Here is a 17346-nt window from a genome sequence, read left to right as displayed (position 1 = left end):
TGTAAGAATACACTATTGTTCTTTTTTTTAATTGGGTATTTTATTTATTTACATTTCAACTGTTATTCCCTTTCCCAGTTTCCCCTCCGCAAACCCCCTATCTCCTCCCTCTCCGCCTGATTCTATGGGGGTGCTCACCCAACCACCCAGGGTGGTGACCCTGGCATCCCCCTACACTGAGACATCGAGCCTTCACAGGACCAAGGGCCTCTCCTCCCACTGTGGTAGCCACCAGAAAGCCCCAGGTGCCAGGAAAATAAGAGGTTCCCAGGACCGAACAGGGATGAGATTAGCTGAAATGCCCAACAGAGAGGAGGGAGAACTGTCGAGAGCATACGCAGAGGTTAGACTAGTGCTCTTTTAACTGTCTATCCAACCAGTGACACTATGATTGCCTTCGCTTTTGAGATCTCAGTAAATATTACAGAATCACTCAAAGAAAAAGCAAACAAGCAATGAAAGGAAATAAATATACAAGGGGCAACTGGTGCTTGGTTTAAATCCTGTGTGGTACCACAGGCAAGCTACAGAGGTTTCCTAACACATAGGCTCACAGATACTTGCCATTGACTTGTCAGTGACCAATGCATTCCAAATGCTGGTCATAGCTTGTCGAATTCCAAGGTTGGGATCAAACTGGTATCGATAAAGTCGAGGAACTAGTTGAGGCAGAAAAGGAGCCAGTTGTTCTCCAGCTCTGGTAGCAATTACATTAAAACCAAAAGCAGCACCCTGAAAATAATAAAGACTAACTTATACATGACTGTCATAATAAAATGTTAACATAGTAAGTACAAAAAGGCTTCAAATATTCTTTCTCAAATTACCCCTAAATAGAACCTAACTTAGTATTCCAGCTTTACCAAATAATGACTAATGTGGTAATCTGGCTCTCAGATACAGGTTTCAAAATTAACTATACATGAACTGGCACTACAAGGCTAATGTAACAAGTCTGGTTTTGGAGTAAAAGAATAAAAACTCAGTAAGAGATAGGGGTATGTAATTCAGTAGTAGAGCACTTGTCATGTATACATGATGCCAAGTTTGTTCTCCAGCAAAAATTGAAGAAATGAAATAAAATAACAACTTACCTTCCTGGAGTTCCACATTGCATGATGATTTGCCAGATTCATAAATTTATATACCAGATCTGGCTGACTGAGATCACTTGCCAGAGAGCAAAGCTCCTTGTAAGTAGAAAGGCCCTGACTTAGAAACAAAAAGAAATACACAATAAAATATTTTTATAGCTATCTTTGGCTTGACGTAAATTTCAGCATCAATATTACAGGGCTCTTTTAAATTCTATTTTCCTCAGTTACTAAATACCACAATCATCACTGAGGAGACTGAAAACTAGTTTGAGAAGTAAATAAAAAGTCATATACCTCAATTATCAGTAATTTCTAAATCTTTCTGCCAGTAAATACCTGTTGCAAATTAACTGTGAAATACCTCCCATAAGGTCAAGTGTTTGAGCCTATGGCTCCCAGTTCATGGTACTGTTTTGGAAGGCGGTAGGATCTACAAGAGGTGGATCTTTGGTGTATGGAGGAAAGAGGTTAGGAGACAGAGTCCCCTGCAGTTGCACAGCCATCTACTGCCATTCCTTCCCTTCCGTGACACACCTTACAGCCTCCAACTGTAAACCAGTTTTTTATCAGTTATTTGATAGTAACAAAAACAATACCTAAAATGTGCCTGCATGTTCCATGGAAGTAAAGCTCTTGGTGGCTCTGGAGACACCTTGAAAGTTCATCATGTTTATGCAATCTCTCATAACCATGAGTGATTTGAAAATATCTCTATGCTAAATTTCATCTAGGTATAATATAGCATTTTGTGAAAAATTAGCACCTTTTTTTAATTCGTAAAGAAGCCAAGTACAGTGGTTTGTACCTCTGTAGTTGTACCAAAGAATTCAACTGAGCCAACTAGTTTAAGAACAAAGATAAAGAGACCTTTGTTCTTATCTTAAAGATAAGAACAAAGATAAAGAACAAGATAAGAAGAAAACAAATGGAAAAGCTCAGAAAGAATTTAGAAAAACAAGCATATAAAAAGAACTTTGAATATGAAAACAGGAAGATGTAGGATAGCACAGGACAGATAAACCACCTACAATATTAATATTCTCTTGTTCCAAATGTCACAGGAAGACAGAGCAAGTGGCATATGTTATCTGGCAATTCTTAGAAGAAAAAAATGACAATATAACTACACTGAAATAATAATGAAAGAGGGACAACATCAAAATTAATTTAAAATACTAAACAGGCACACTAGTCAAACACAAAAAGTATTCCCAGAAAAAATTTAGATGAATTTAACGTAGTTCTATGTTGCAAGATGTCTACTCAGGACTCAGCTTCCTAGAAGCAGACAGTTCTAGACCTAGTATCAGTCTGAGAACTAACTTTAGTCTTTGAGGTCATGGCCTCCCACAAAGCAGCCTGCCACAAATGATTACTCACTGGCCAGGCATAAAGGCCTAAGAAGTATGGCAAGAGGCCCAGGCTCTGTGGCTCGAGGGAGGCCGACACCCCTGAAGGGCCACGCCATCTAGCCTGAAGCTCCTCAGGAATCCAGTGTCCAGTGAGGTATGGCTTCAGGCCAACAATGCTCACTGCTCCCAAAGACAATCCTAAGGGTATTCTCCAATAATCTTCCAGCATACAAATCTCTATCTCAGAGGCCAAGAAAATCTAATCTAAGACAGTTGGGTTTTTTCCATGTCATTTTTATTTATCCATCAACAAACAATATTCCTATTCTCCCTTAGTTGATCAATGTGTTTAGATTTAGCACACTTACCCATCAGGTGTTTTGCCAAGGCCACCCCCTTGAAATACCACTGTCTCTCCAGAAACTTCATGTTTGACTCTAAAACAAATCAGAAGAATTTAAAATTAGCTTCAACTTTTCCATACCAACAATAAACAATTGGATATAATCCATTTGCAAACTGATAAAACCTGTGTCTAGTGTATAAAAGATATAAAACTATTCTTTCCTACCAGACTGCAAATTTTCTAAAATCAAATATAAGCAAAAAATTTCTCAGATTAATTATAGTCAATGTGTCACACATAAAAACAACCCTTCCCTCAAGGAGGTAACTAACAGAAAGCAGCAAGCAATTACAAAGCCAATCTCCTTCCATGTACTCATCAACATTAGACTATGAATGACATTCAAGTTTCTTCATATCACACCTTAACTTTTTTTAGCCAAAGGTATTAAAATGTTTTCTAATCCAATGCTTTAACTGTCATAGGACCATTAAGGTATGAAATTTTCTTAAGTAAACAGTATACACTGGGAAAATTAAACTGTTTACAATCATTGATATGCAATGCCTTTATAAGTAGAAGGTGGAATTATCCTTCTTCCATATAATATTCCCAATGTCTTAAGTATTCATATCTGAAATGTTAAATTCACTATACCTTTTGCCAGTCATAAGTGTTTCTACAAGTGTAGACACCAATTCTTGTTGATCTTGTTCATTGCCCAGCTCATAAACCAACCCAAGTCCCTTTGAGGCAACATCTTGGCTGAGTTCTACAAAAAAGGTAGACAAAATTATACTATCCTACAAGAAATTTGTTTCGCGGCCAATTATTTTCTTTCAAGTAATTCTCTTTACTCTAAAATGCTACAGAAGTAAAAGATATAAAAGTAGAAGCACTCTCAATTAACTAAATCAAGTCAATGAACAAGAAATCCTCAATTAATAAAGATGAGAATCATGACCATAAACTAATAAAATACCAATGAACTACAGTGTCACTATAAAAACCACAGTATCAGAGTATAAACATATATTGTTTATATTAGAGATAAAATACTCTCCTAGGACTTTAAGACAGCTATATTCCATTTTAGAAAAATAGAGGCAATACTAGTCCATGTGTTCTGAATAAGATGTTTTAAAACTATTATTTAAATTTCTAACATATTCAACTTCTCCTGGCTTTAATAAAGAGGAAAAAGTAATTCAAAGTAGGAAGACTTTAACACTAATGTTAAGGCCTAAGCTCCATTAAAAAAATGTAAAGTTCTAATTTATGTATAAGAAAGAATATCTATTTCCTCTACTTTAGAACTTTAGTGGAAAGATGGTACTGTGGTAGTTAATATTGGCTTTTGCCTTAATACAATTACCTTTAATACTAAAAAAATTAATTTTTAATTCTATTGCAGAGAGTCTTACTATCTCTAACTCAGGATGGTCTAGAGCTCATGATCCTCCTGCCTTTTACCTCCCATGTGCTGGGGTTAAAGGTTGTGGCTAGTTTTGTTGTAGTGACATGGCTCAAAAGGTTTTGGGCTCTAATTCATTCACTCACGCTTTTAAAATTTTAAATACAAGTACACTGAAGGTGACAAATCAAGTATTTACCAACAACTTACCATCATTTTCTGACAGAACTGATACAAATGCGCTCTGAATTTCTTTAAGATGGGACTGAAAGAAAAGTAAAGGCATCAGAACACTGAAATTCTACCTCCTCTTCAGGAAAACATGCATCTTGCTGGTAAGGTACACAGAGGCCAGAGAGTCTTAGGACCAAGGCAGTCATGACCTTTCCATGCAGTGAACGTCACAGGCGTCCATATCACCGTAACTTGTACCATACACAGGTTGTCTAAGCATTCAGACTGACCACTGTCCCAGTATGAGCCTGCCCATTCTTATCCCTTCTGGTTTTACATCTTCACATTTAGATCATTTTCTTGCCAGTATTAATCAAATCATCATCCTTCAGTGCCTCACATGGTAATTATTTCAAAATTTCTGCTACCCTTTAATGATTCCATACTTCATATACTTTCTTCCTGCTTTTAATTCATAAACACTTTGGGATCCTTACTGAGTTCATCACATATCCAATGAATGTTATAAAACTCACCTTCACTTCTATGTGGGTACTTAGTTTTCTCACAAGAGAAAGAAGCCAGATGCAGGCTGCTTGCCTGACATGTGGGTTGGGGCTGATGATATGTTTATTTAAAATAACATCTAAAACCCATGGGACAACATCATTCACTTTGGCACCTGAGGAATAAGCAAAGAAAGATTACAATTAAAATACCCAAATATAATTTTTTTACAAAATCATATTTAGATCAACAATCACACAATAACCCAATGTTAAAATCCAAGTGACCAAGAATGTCCAGAAGCTAATGTAAGCTAAATAATCTTTTAAATTATTCAAATGACTCTAGTTTATTGGATAAAAAATGTATCCTAGCCTCTTCAATCTCAGCATTTTTTTTAAATTGAATCTTTCTAAACTAAACTTCCATCTAAAAGCTGATCAATAACTTTGGATTTCATTTCGTCCTCCAAATATAACATATTTGTCTGTTTCCCCATTACTACGCAGTTTCGCAATCCCAGCAAAATGCTGACTTGCTTTACCGTATATGTATTCGAACAGAAGCCTCAGAGAACTAGTTTGGCTTCCACCAATCACAGTACAGTCACCCTACATACACTACCAGAAAAACTTTTTCCCTATTTCTTTTAAAGTCTCTCTATGATAGATGACAAAATAGTAGATGAAGATATTACTACCGAGTTAAATGTTAACTATAATACTAAGCACAGCAACTGTTTTTCACTATGGATACAATTCACAATAGTACTGTTACCATGAAAATATTCTTATTCAATTTTCCCAGCTAAGAAGATAAAATACAAATACTTTCTGATTTTTCTTTTAGCTTTAAAGAGTAAAAACAAAAATCCTGGTTTGATACTAAAATATATTTCAATTCTAAATTTAAATCAACTGAAAAAATATTTGTGTCTGTGTTTTGGATTTTTTTGTTTTGCACTATTGTTTTTTCTTTAATTGTTAATATTAGGCTTCTTCACATTTTTTGTGTACATGTACACATATGTGCACATACATGAGAGCTCATGCCACAGCGTGCATGTGGAGGTCAGAGGTCAGCTTTGCAAAAGCTGCTCCTACACCGTGGGGTCCAGGGATAGAACGCAGGCCATCAAGCTTGGCAGAACTTGCTGAGTGTTCTCACTAGATCTTGTATTACTTTTCTTTTGTTGTTGTTGGTTTTTGTTTTATTTTGTTTTTGAGATAAAGTCTCACTGTGTAGCCCAGACTGACTCTGATATCATTACATATCCCACATGTTCTCCAACTTGCAATCCCCTTGCCTTAGCTTTCCAAGTGCAGGAATTACAAGCATACATCATCTTAGTTTGAAATCTTTGGATCTGTTACCATATGCTCAAGAAACACATACATGTATGATCTCTCAAATGACACAGTAACTAAATTCTGTTGTACTTCCAGGACTAGCAGAGGACAAAGAAGGCTCATTATATAGTAAGGAATTAGACACAAGAGGCTGAGAAAGTTCTCATTTTTACGGTCAATCTTTCCTTTTTTTTTTTTTTTTTCTTTTCTCCCTCCCCCTCCTGCCCCCCAACAGGATCACATTACATAGCTCTGGCTGGAACTTGCAACGTTGACTAGGCAGGACTTGAATTCACAAAGATCCTCCTGCCTCTGCCTCCTGAATGCTAGGATTAAAGGCATGCACCACCATGCCCAGCTATGTTCAATCTTCTTTAATCCTTCTTGGCAGACCAATTAGTAAGGCACATATTAGTATTTGGGGAAAACATTACTTTTGCAACTAGTAGAGAAGAAAACCACTCAGCAAATGTAAATCAATTAGGTAAGTATTTGATACCAGCAGGAGGTATATATTCTTCTTCAGTCACCAGCCAGGCATCTCGGGCAGCCACAGAGTTAGTTCCTATTGCAGCACTGGTAATGGCTTCACCAATAGTGAACTGAAGTTCAATCTGCTTGGCCTACAATGAAAGAAAGAGAAATATCCATTTCTATAAAAGAGCTGCTTGACCTCTCAGCAGGCTTTATTTTATTTTATTTTATTTTAGTCCACACTAAAGCTAACTCAGTGATGCAAAAGAGGGTGAAATAAAGGAATGGAGAACTAAGGAAGGCAGATTTCTCACCTTCAGGGAATGGCTTCTAACCCTCAGCACACAATTGCTACGCGGTGGTTTTTAATTTTTGGAACCATGATAGGTTTATATAAGAGGTTGGGATAATTCAAAGGTAAAGCCTCAGAGACATCAATGCACATTATAAAGTTTAGTCTCTCACATGTCTGATCTAAACTGCTCTGGGCCTCAAGAACGTCACTGTTAAATGAGCACAATATCATCATTCCCCTCATCAGCCCGTAAGGAGCAAATGATGTTAACTTAGAGAACACTTTCACTATAATAATTGCACACTGAATAGTGGCCACTATATTTTTATAAAAACTCTTCACGCTCTTCCAAAAGGTCCTGAAAAAAAAGTAGAGAATGAAAAAACAAATATAAAATGCTAAAACTTGGTAAATCTACATCAAAGGGTATATACAGAAGTTCTCTGCATTATTCTTAAAATGTCACTGTAAATTTGCCATTATTTCAAAGGCCAAACATTAAGAATTCTGTACAGTTACATACTCAAATATTGACATTTTCATTTAGAAATTCTGATGATGTTTTACAAGCAGCAATCATTGTATCAACATGGAAGTGGATCTGCCTTGGTACCCTCTGGCATTTTCCTGTTTACTGTCAAACATTTTAACATAAGAAAAACAAGGATGCGATAAAGAATGGAACGTGCATGTGGGACATGACCACGGTGACTACACAGAACAGAAGGTTAGGCCACTGTAATTCTAAATTTAGTGTGTCAATCTTCATGGAGCATCCATCTAGTACTTCTTAATCTAGAAAAATAGGGCTGAAGATTTTAGATCTCATCATCTCTGGTCAAAAGCTTCTCTGGGGACCTTAAGAGCTGAGAAAAAGTATTTTAAGAATCTTCATCAGGAATTAATAATTGATTTGTTTACCTACCTGTTAATTACATGCTTCCTATTTTTGATACCATAATTTGTATACACACACACACACACACACATATAAAATCAAAACTTTATAGTTATATTTAGGAATGTTAAAAGTACCTAAGTTTACTATGCACTGAGTAAATAGGTAATTAGTAATTAAATAAAACAAGTTCATGAGGGAGTCATCATTTTGTTATTCTACTTTTGTATTCATTTGAATAAAACAATGACATTAAAATCATGTTAAGAATCCAACAATGTTGGCAGGAGAGAAGGTTTAGCAGTTAAAAGCACTGGCTGCTCTTCCAGAGGGCCAAGGTTCAATTCCCAGAACCCACATGCCAGCTCACAAGGGCCTGTAACTCCAGCTCCAGGAGAACTGATACCCTCACACAGACATACAGGTAGGCAAAACACCAATGCACATTAAACAAACAAACAAATAAATAAAATCTAACAAGCTTTCATTAACTTAAATACAACTGGAATTGGCATTATTTTAAAAGAGGAGGCAGAAGAGGAAAAGGAAGAGGAGGAGGAGGCCGCGGCGGCAAAATTATGCTTTTTTCCAAGAGGTTACAATTAAACTGATGTGATGGTTTGAATCGGAATCACTCCCATAGGCTCATATATTTGAATGTTTGGTCCCCAGTTGGTGGAACTGTTTGAGAAGGATTAAGAAGCATGGCCTTGTTGGAGGAAGTGTGTCACTGAGAGTGGGCTTTGGAGCTAGGCCATCCCAAGTTAGCTTTCTCTAACTCAGGACTTATGGGTTTGGACATGAGCTCTCACCTACTGCTCCAGTGCCTACCTGCCTGCCTGCCTGCCTGCCTGCCTGCCTGCCACCATGACAGTCATGAACTCACACTCTGAACTGTAAGCCACAAATAAACTTTCTTCTGCAAGTTGCATTGGTTGTGGTGTTTTGTCAAAGCAACTGAAAAGTAAGTAAGACGTCAGCATCTGGTGATGATGGCATTAGTATAACTCTTTGAAAACATTATGTAAGAATGGGGAAGCAGCTCATCAGAGGAGTATATGCTTAGTATGGGCAAAGCCCTGGATTCACTCTCCAACAGAGGGGAAGCAAAAGGATCTAAGCTTGAACTTCAATACCAGTTCTCTTACTCAGCAATCTCAATCCTTACATCTTTTATCCTCAACTAACATTTATCTCCTTCCTCATCCTTTGAGGCTCAGCAGTAACTTCCCCTACAAGCAGATTATACCAGAATTCTTGGACACAATCACACACTCCTTTAGTATTCTCCTTCATTCTATGCAAATATATCCCTATTCACTTACTTCTACCAATATTTATGAGCGTCTACCTTTGCAATCATACTGCTAGACACTTGTATTAATGATGAGCAGAGCAGACCCTGCCTTCCATGTATGGTTAGAAGGTGTGATGATGCCATAACAAAAAGGTTTCCCATGAGCATCACAACAATCTTGAAAAATAAGTACAAGGTTTTCAGAAGGTCAGAGCAAAGAGGCTGGCACAGGAAATATGAGAAAATGTGGAGGATCACCTCTAATGTGGGTGGAGGAAAGAGTAGGTCATGCTAAGACACATTAGAATTTACTAAGTAGAGTACTTTTCCCACATTAGGCATTAGCAACTCAAGAGCAACTAGAGTTCGAGCCCACAATCTCCACAGATGGCTAACTGGTTTCTTCTATTTATACTACACCATGGTTCACTCAAAAACAATGAGAGTCTTTTCCAGACATGCTTTTTATAGAGCTATGTCTAACACAGTGACAAGCCTAAAGCTCAAACTCAAAATTAAATACTTGATAAAGAAACAAATGTTTAATTTTTTAAAAAATCTCAGATTTTGGGCTGGAAAGATGGTTCAGTGCTTAAGAGTACTGATTACGCTTCCAGAGAAGCCAGGTTCAGTCTCCAGCACTGCACTGGCTGGTTCTGTGTCAACTTGACCCAAGCCGGAGTTATCACAGAGAAAGGAGCTTCAGGTGAGGAAATGCCTCCATGAGATCCAACTGTAAGGCATATTCTCAATTAGTGATCATGGGGGGAGGGCCCATTGAAGTTGGTGCCGTCTCTGGGCTGGTAGTCTCGGGTTCTATAAGAAAGCAAGTTAAGCAAGCCAGGGGAAGCAGCCAGTGAGTAACATCCCTCCATGGCCTCTGCATTAGCTCCTGCTTCCTGACCTGCTTGAGTTCCAGTCCTGAATTCTTTTGGTGATGAACAGCAATGTAGAACTATAAGCTGAATAAACCCTTCCCTCTCCAACTTGCTTCTTGATCATGATGTTTGTGCAGTGTAGCCTCCCCCAGCCTTAAGCAGACTGACTCAGACCTATGTTGCCACTGTGATTGAGACCACCTAGGGTGGAGTCTTCCCACCTAGATGGTTCTATTGTTCTGTTCCTGTGCTGCTCCTCTTCTCCAAGACATGGCTACCAGCTACCTGCCACTGCTACCCGCTGAGAGGCTGAACCTATCTTCCAGAGATATTCCTGAGATAGCTGACAACCTGTGGAATTGGCGACCTAATGCTAACAGCTCTAGCAGACTAAGTGCTAACAACTTGACAACAAAGCATCAAGAAGCCTGGCATGGCAGGGGATGGGCTTTCCCCCTTTATAAGCACACACTCTTAGTAAACATTGGGCCTTGATCAGAAATCTGTCTTGGTCTCTTTCTTCTCTCGCTGGTTCCTCCCATACAGCTCCAGCCTCCCACTCAGGAACCCATTTCGTGTGTGGCCGAGGGTGGCTACAGTGCAGGAATAAAAACCCTGACTAAGACAAGCACCAACATAGTAGCTAATGACCATCTGCAATTACAGTTTCAGGGGATCCAATGCCCACTTTTGGTATCTGTGGGCACTACATGCGGGTGATAACACAGACACACAGACACATAAAAAGTTAATAACCTCCCAATAACAAAATTCTAAAATCTGATAATAAGCAAAACAACTAAAAATGCATTTTATTTGAATAATTAAAAATATAAGTACCTCCACAGAATCCATCAGACCTTGCAAAAGGAGTTTCTGGTGGGGAAAAACCCCATCTCCAACAGGAAAATAGCCCAGTGTTTGGATTGCTCGTTCTTTCATCTGGAAGAGCACAGAATCTTTTTTTAATTTTAAATAAATAGCAGCTTTATTTCAAAACAGTACTTCCAAGATGACAGGAAGAGGCAATCTGCCTCATATACTGATGCCTATGTTGTTACAAAAGCAACCAATTTTACAAGATTATATCTACAAGACATTAAAAACAACAGAAAATTGAGCCCATTAAGTACCCATACCTACAAAAATTAAAACGAAAAAGAAAGCCTTAGGCTTATCTTTTAAACTGTCAAGGTTGCCAATGTGGTTTGCAAGCCCAGAGGATCCAGGAACAAATTATCTCTACTACCCAGTAGCCTTTAGGCACGCTGTATCAACTCTCTGAAACTCTTTCGGTGTCATCTCACAGAGAAATGGCAACTATGCCTATTTCACTCTATCTTTTAAAGTCTTAGTTTTAATACATGAGAAACTTATAGCATACCCCATGGGCAAGCTGCAGCACTCATCAATGGCTGATGATGACTGGTTAAAAAGAAAACTATGTGGTGTGATTATTTTGGTTTTAAGTAGCAGCTAAACCAAGAATATAATTACAATATTTTTTAACTTATAGTAAACTGGTACTTTTCTACTCATTAAATTATCTTCCTCTTCAACATCAGGTACTTTAATTATAAAGAATGCCATAAAGTCTATGAAAACAACTATCTCAACTGAAACTGCCACTGTTCTTTCCCTCAGATTATTCATTCTGCTTCGAAAGAAACTGGCTGTAAGAAAAATAAGCTTGAGAACTGCCCTAAAATTATACAAATTGTGTAACTGATTATTTTATTATCCAGCTTTTATATGACAAAAATGATTCTTCAATGAATTTTTAATTTTACTGAAAGCCTAACTGTTAAGGAGTTAGAATGACTAGGTCAAAAGATAACATATAAAACAGTTTATACAGTCTCCCTGATTCAAAAGCAAATACAAAGTTTATCAAAGTTTCATCTTTATCACTTTTTAACACATTAGTAAAACCTTACTCAGGCTGCAGTGTGCATGGATGGATACAGAAAGATGACTATACTCTAACTTGGTTTTGTTAGTTTATACAACTATGAATAGAAAACACAGAATTCTAGAAGAGAAAGAAAGAAAAAGGCTTGCCTTGTTTGTTTCTTTACTAGACGGAATTCTATTGAGTAAGCTTTCTACCAGGTGCAGTTTAGTAAATCCAGACCCTTCACTGGGGATCGGAAGAGGACCATTTCTGCCGATTTCACCCAGGGCTGTACAGGCAGCAATTGCCAACAGAGGTGATGTACTGTCTAAAAATGAACCTGTAAGAATATTTAGATACAAGAGAGTGACATACTAATTATTCTTATGATTTAAACCAATTAGCCATGTATTAATTTTTTTTAAGGCAGCATCAGAAAATCAAGGTCTATAATGTTTTCTGATTGACCACTTGTTGACATTTATGCACTAATAAGACACCATGGCAATAATGCTTAGTGTCCTTGAATGTTAGTGTTTTCCCCATAAGTGGCACCAAAATATAAAAACATGTTAGACACACACACACAAAGATTTTCATTTTTACTAAAAAACAAGAAATTATTTTATAGAAAAGCTTGTTCCTTTAAAGTGCTACAAGAAGAAACAAAAATACCATATTAAAATTTTTTTAAAAATCAAAGTTTGAAGTAGCCAAGCAAACCAGTTCACACACTGACCTATTGTTTCTGTAGCACTCCGAATGATCTCCTCTTGCTCAGGCAAGAGGTCAGCATCTGTCTCTAGGTCACGCTGCTCTGCCATCCTCACTCTCTTCTTAGCCAAGTATCTTCCAACAGTGAATCCCAAGGCAAGCAAAGATCCATGTTGTACCTCAGGGCTCTGAATTTAACAATGTGACAGCACTGTTTCTTTTTCACACATGAAAAGATACACTGAAATAACCTGTTAGGATAATGCCCCTGATAAACCTAAGGCTAAAAAAGAAAATGTTTACTCTGGCCTCTACTGGAAGCCAATGAATCAAAATTAGGCAATGGCAATTTATAACAAGAGTTTCTAACATAAGAATGCTGAGAAATTAAGCTGAATCTTTACTGACATCCAGAGTTAGATACCTTAATTTCATATAACCTCCATCTATGGAACAGGGATTTTTAAAATAAGCTTCTATAGTCCTTATACTTCCTTATTTAATTTTTAGTTTTTGAGTGTTTGCCTGAATGTATGCTTTTCTATCATGTTCATGCAGTGCCTCCAGAACCAGAAGTCGTCTTCTCCTCCCTGGACAAGGAGTTGCACATGGTTTTGAATCTCCATGTGGGTGCTAGAAATTGAACCGAGGCTCTCTCAAAGAGCAGCCAGTATCCTTAACCACTGTGCATCACTTCAGCCCGTGATGCTGTCTTTTTATTTATATCACTATAGAGCTAACTATCATCATGTTCAAGGATAATTTCTCTTCTCTATACTGCCAACAAAATACAATGATCTGTCCTTTTTCTAGTTGTTAAAATCTTCAAATACAAACTTTATACTAATCAAGTTTGCTTTTTTTGTAGGTACTGTGATTAAGTGGTAGCAGTGATGGGGCAGGGAGAGCTAGTAACTCTGAATGGCAGGAAGTCCTAGGGATTCCCAACTAATTACCTACCACAATGTGTACAGCACCTAAAAACAGTACTTTTCAGACAAAGAGTTAAAATCTGCTAAATGAAATGAGTAAATCAGCACACTTATCTCAAGTATTACTTATAAAGGCTAAGAATTTATAAGTTTACTTTACAAATGGAAAACTAAAAACTAGTACAAATACTTTGTAAAACCCTATCACCTACTGAAAAAGAATAGGGCCAAGCTATGATGGAACATGCTAAGGCAGAAAGATCTCAAGTCTGGGGGCAGCGACAGTTACACCGTGAGACGCAGGCTCAAAAAGATCTAACAATCAGGTATATCCATCCTTAGAAGTAAATTCCCTAATCCAGGAAGATGGTCCTATGAGATTCACCTATTTTCAGAACTGAAAGAAAAACAAGGTATTAAAAAAAAGTCAAAATTTCATATATTTTTTCACTGTCTTACAGGCTCAAAGGAGGAACTGATCCTTTCTAGCAAACCTAAGTTCTGGCCATAACAGTACTTAGCTCTGAAGTGTGATAAATCTGTAGGAACGGAAAAAAAAACCCCGCCTTTATGATTAAAACAGTGCATAGACTTCAGAGACAGGTTCCTGTGTTTTCTTAAAATACAAAGTTATTTAAATAACAAAGAAGAGTGAAGATAAACTGATAACATACGTGATTGTCTTTTGTGGCCTTTATCAGCTGTTCTATCATTGACTTTAACTCATTTCCAGACACTGTTGACACAACCACAGAATAAAACAAAGCCGCCAATTCACGCATTTCTTCTTTACTGCTACCCATCAGACTCTGAGCAAGAGAGAAAAGAAACAGATATGTGATGCATAATCATCTTCCTGCTGACCTCTGACACTTAAAATTATAAAAGTCAATGATATAGCTTAACACTCAATCTATTGATATCCATAAAAAATAATGCAAAAAGCTATTATTTTTTTTAAAAAAAGACTCTGCAAGGCTTCAATGGACAGTTACAATACATATGGCCTTGGTTAAACTAAGTGTTTACAAAAAACAAAAGCAAAAATAATAAATATGGGAAAGAGGCTGGCAAAGGGATGGTAATACGGATGGGAGGAAGATAAAAGAGAGTAAGGGAGAGAAATATCAAAAAGTATTATGTATGTATGATATTATAAAAGAACAAGCTTAATATATTGGAACTGGATCTAACCTGAAATCCTTCTTCCAGCAGCCTAGCCTCCACAATACCAGAAGTACTATAAAAGCTACAAAGGGAAACAAACAACAGTCCTACTCAGCTGGGACACCTATCAATCACAACAATGACCAGCAGGACAAGGTATGCATAAAGGTGCAGCAGCTGCACTCCCCATACCCATGCCAATCGAGAGCTGCCTAACTGGACTCAAGACCCGTTCAACACAAGGGAAATTATCCCTGGTACCAGAAACCTAGTCAACTACCTAGGACTAGTGAGGTCCTAAATTTTAAAAGAGAATCTACTATAACCACTTACACCAGGATAATTCCTAACTACACTCTAAATCCTGTCCCTATACCCAGAGATAAGTACAGCTATCATGTCTCATCAAAACAGCTTCTCTCTATAACAAATGGAGGCCATTATAGAAAACCATGACTGAACGCAATGCACATAAAACATCGATGGATTGTAGGGAGCTCAGCATGAATGGATGGATACATCTGCAGCACAGTTGCTGTCTCGTCAATTCACACAAATGCAAACAACAGGGTTGATGAGTAGGGGTGTTGAAAGAGCGAGAATACCAAGACTGCCTCTCTTCAAAATGATAGAACAGACAAGACACAAACAGTGACACTATCAACAGAGACTCTACCACACCAAGAGGGAAATCTTACTAGGTCCTACCCCTAGACAAAAAACTACAGGCAATCAATGATTGCTGAGGGAGAATTACCCACTCCCAGGGATGAGCGCCCTGACTGCCTATCCAATACAAAGTGGCCAGCCCTGAAATCACATACACATAAAAAACAAACATCAAATTATATAAATATGTGTGTATGTACACATATATACATGCACATACATATATATGAAATAATAAAAAAAGAGGCTATCAATTTGAAAGGTAGAGAGGAACATGGGAAGGGCTACAAGAAGAAAAAAGGGGGATGATAATTAAATTTTAATTAAAAATTAATTAAATTTTATGGGCTGAAATTATATATAAAAATCTTAGTTTAGTTGCATTTTCATAAAGAGATACAAAACTTTAAAACAGATAAAATAAATATAGTTGATTTCAAATAGAGATCAGAAACCTTTTATCTAGTCACTGCTGAGAATACTCCATTATGCCACTGCAGTTCACAAAAGCAGGCACAGATAATACACAGCTGTGTTCCAATAAGATGAGATCTATGTCATGAAATAATGTCTTCTGTTATCTTTTTTTCAACTATTTAAAAAATATAGAGGGGCTATAGTTGTAGATGAGAGGGAAACACCTATCTACTATATGCAAAGTCTTGTTTCCAAAATTCAGCATAAATTTTTTTTAACAATGTGAAAAGCATTATTATCGTGTAGACCATAAAACGGAAGATAAAAGAGAGCATTACAGGCCCTAGAATCAAACTCATAGTCTGGTCTCTCTTCATATCATAGAAAACTTTTACCTTCTACTAAGAGATCAAAATTCACAAGATTGGCTTAAATTAAAAAATATTCACAAAGAATGAAAACCCTTCTAAAACAAGAAGCACTTTTAGGAGACCAAATTTTTTCAAAAAAAATACAAAACTCGTATGTCTTGACAAACTATATTCCTATTTTCCCATCCATAGATTTTCCTGTAACTCAGGCTAGTTTCCAAAAAGAACTGTATTACAAAGCACAATAGGTATACAGCTGTATGAGCCATATTTTCACTAAAAAGTCTAATCTAAAATTCAAATTTAACTTACATTTTTATTTGCTAAACCTGGGAACATTTTTGGTGTTACCCTGGAAGAACAACTCTCACCTAGCTGGCCATATAACTTAGTACTACCCACATGAAGGGTGGGCACTGTAAACAGAGGCACTGTGTCTTCCACATCGTATACTTAACGTATACTTTCTCACTATTACATCTCTTCCATGTAATACAATAAAACTCTTTGCTATAAAAAAGAAATCCCAAGAACAAGGACATCTTGACTTTTGCAGGTAAATGGATGGAACTAGAAAATATCATCGTGAGTGAGGTAACTCAGATCCAAAAGGACATGCATGGTATGTACTCACTAATAAGTGGATATTAGCAAAACAAAACAAAACAAAAAGTACAACAAAAGGTCAACAAGCTGAAGTGCCCAAGTGATGATGCCTCTGTCCCACTTGGGAGAGAGAAGAAAGCAATCACAAGTGGGGAGGGAAGGAGGGAGGAACCTGGGAGGGAAAGTGGACACAGAGGGGGGGAAACGGGTCGGGGGGGGGGTAAATGGTGTGAGGGAAAAGGACTGAAGCCCTGAGGGCCAGCAGAAAGACTGGAAACAGGCAACCTCAGGAAATAGGAGGTTGGGGGGACCCTCCAGAATGCACCAGAGACCTGGGAGGTAAGATATTCTTAGGAATCAAAGGGAGGGACCTTAGATGAAATGTGTGATAGTAGGGAGGGAACTTCTAGAGCCCACCTCCAGCAGGAAGACAGGACATCAAGTGAGGGATGGGGTTGCCATCCCACAGTCACATCTTTGACCCATAATTGTTTC

The 17346-nt window shown here is 37.5% G+C and overlaps 1 protein-coding gene across 4 annotated transcripts in view; it reads right to left on the bottom strand.

The window, feature by feature from the left end:
* The window catches only part of Ecpas (Ecm29 proteasome adaptor and scaffold), a 116484-nt gene that overhangs the window by 26771 nt on the left and 72367 nt on the right, over positions 1-17346 (bottom strand). For all 4 annotated transcript variants that reach the window (XM_021159335.3, XM_021159333.3, XM_021159332.3 and 1 more), the window contains 11 exons: positions 14296-14430; positions 12715-12877; positions 12143-12315; positions 10922-11023; positions 6739-6862; positions 4920-5065; positions 4420-4474; positions 3453-3567; positions 2818-2886; positions 1095-1212; positions 565-732 (listed from right to left, as the gene is read on the bottom strand). In XM_021159335.3, the coding sequence (XP_021014994.1) occupies positions 565-732; positions 1095-1212; positions 2818-2886; positions 3453-3567; positions 4420-4474; positions 4920-5065; positions 6739-6862; positions 10922-11023; positions 12143-12315; positions 12715-12877; positions 14296-14430 (1368 nt within the window). The remainder of the gene's footprint in view (positions 1-564; positions 733-1094; positions 1213-2817; positions 2887-3452; positions 3568-4419; positions 4475-4919; positions 5066-6738; positions 6863-10921; positions 11024-12142; positions 12316-12714; positions 12878-14295; positions 14431-17346) is intronic.

The sequence above is a fragment of the Mus caroli genome, unplaced genomic scaffold (genome assembly GCF_978045245.1).
Source record: "Mus caroli unplaced genomic scaffold, Mus_caroli_1 scaffold_6, whole genome shotgun sequence".
In the NCBI taxonomy this organism is placed as follows: domain Eukaryota; kingdom Metazoa; phylum Chordata; class Mammalia; order Rodentia; family Muridae; genus Mus; species Mus caroli.
Note: the sequence above shows the minus strand (reverse complement) of the source record. Positions and strands in the feature narration are given on the sequence as shown.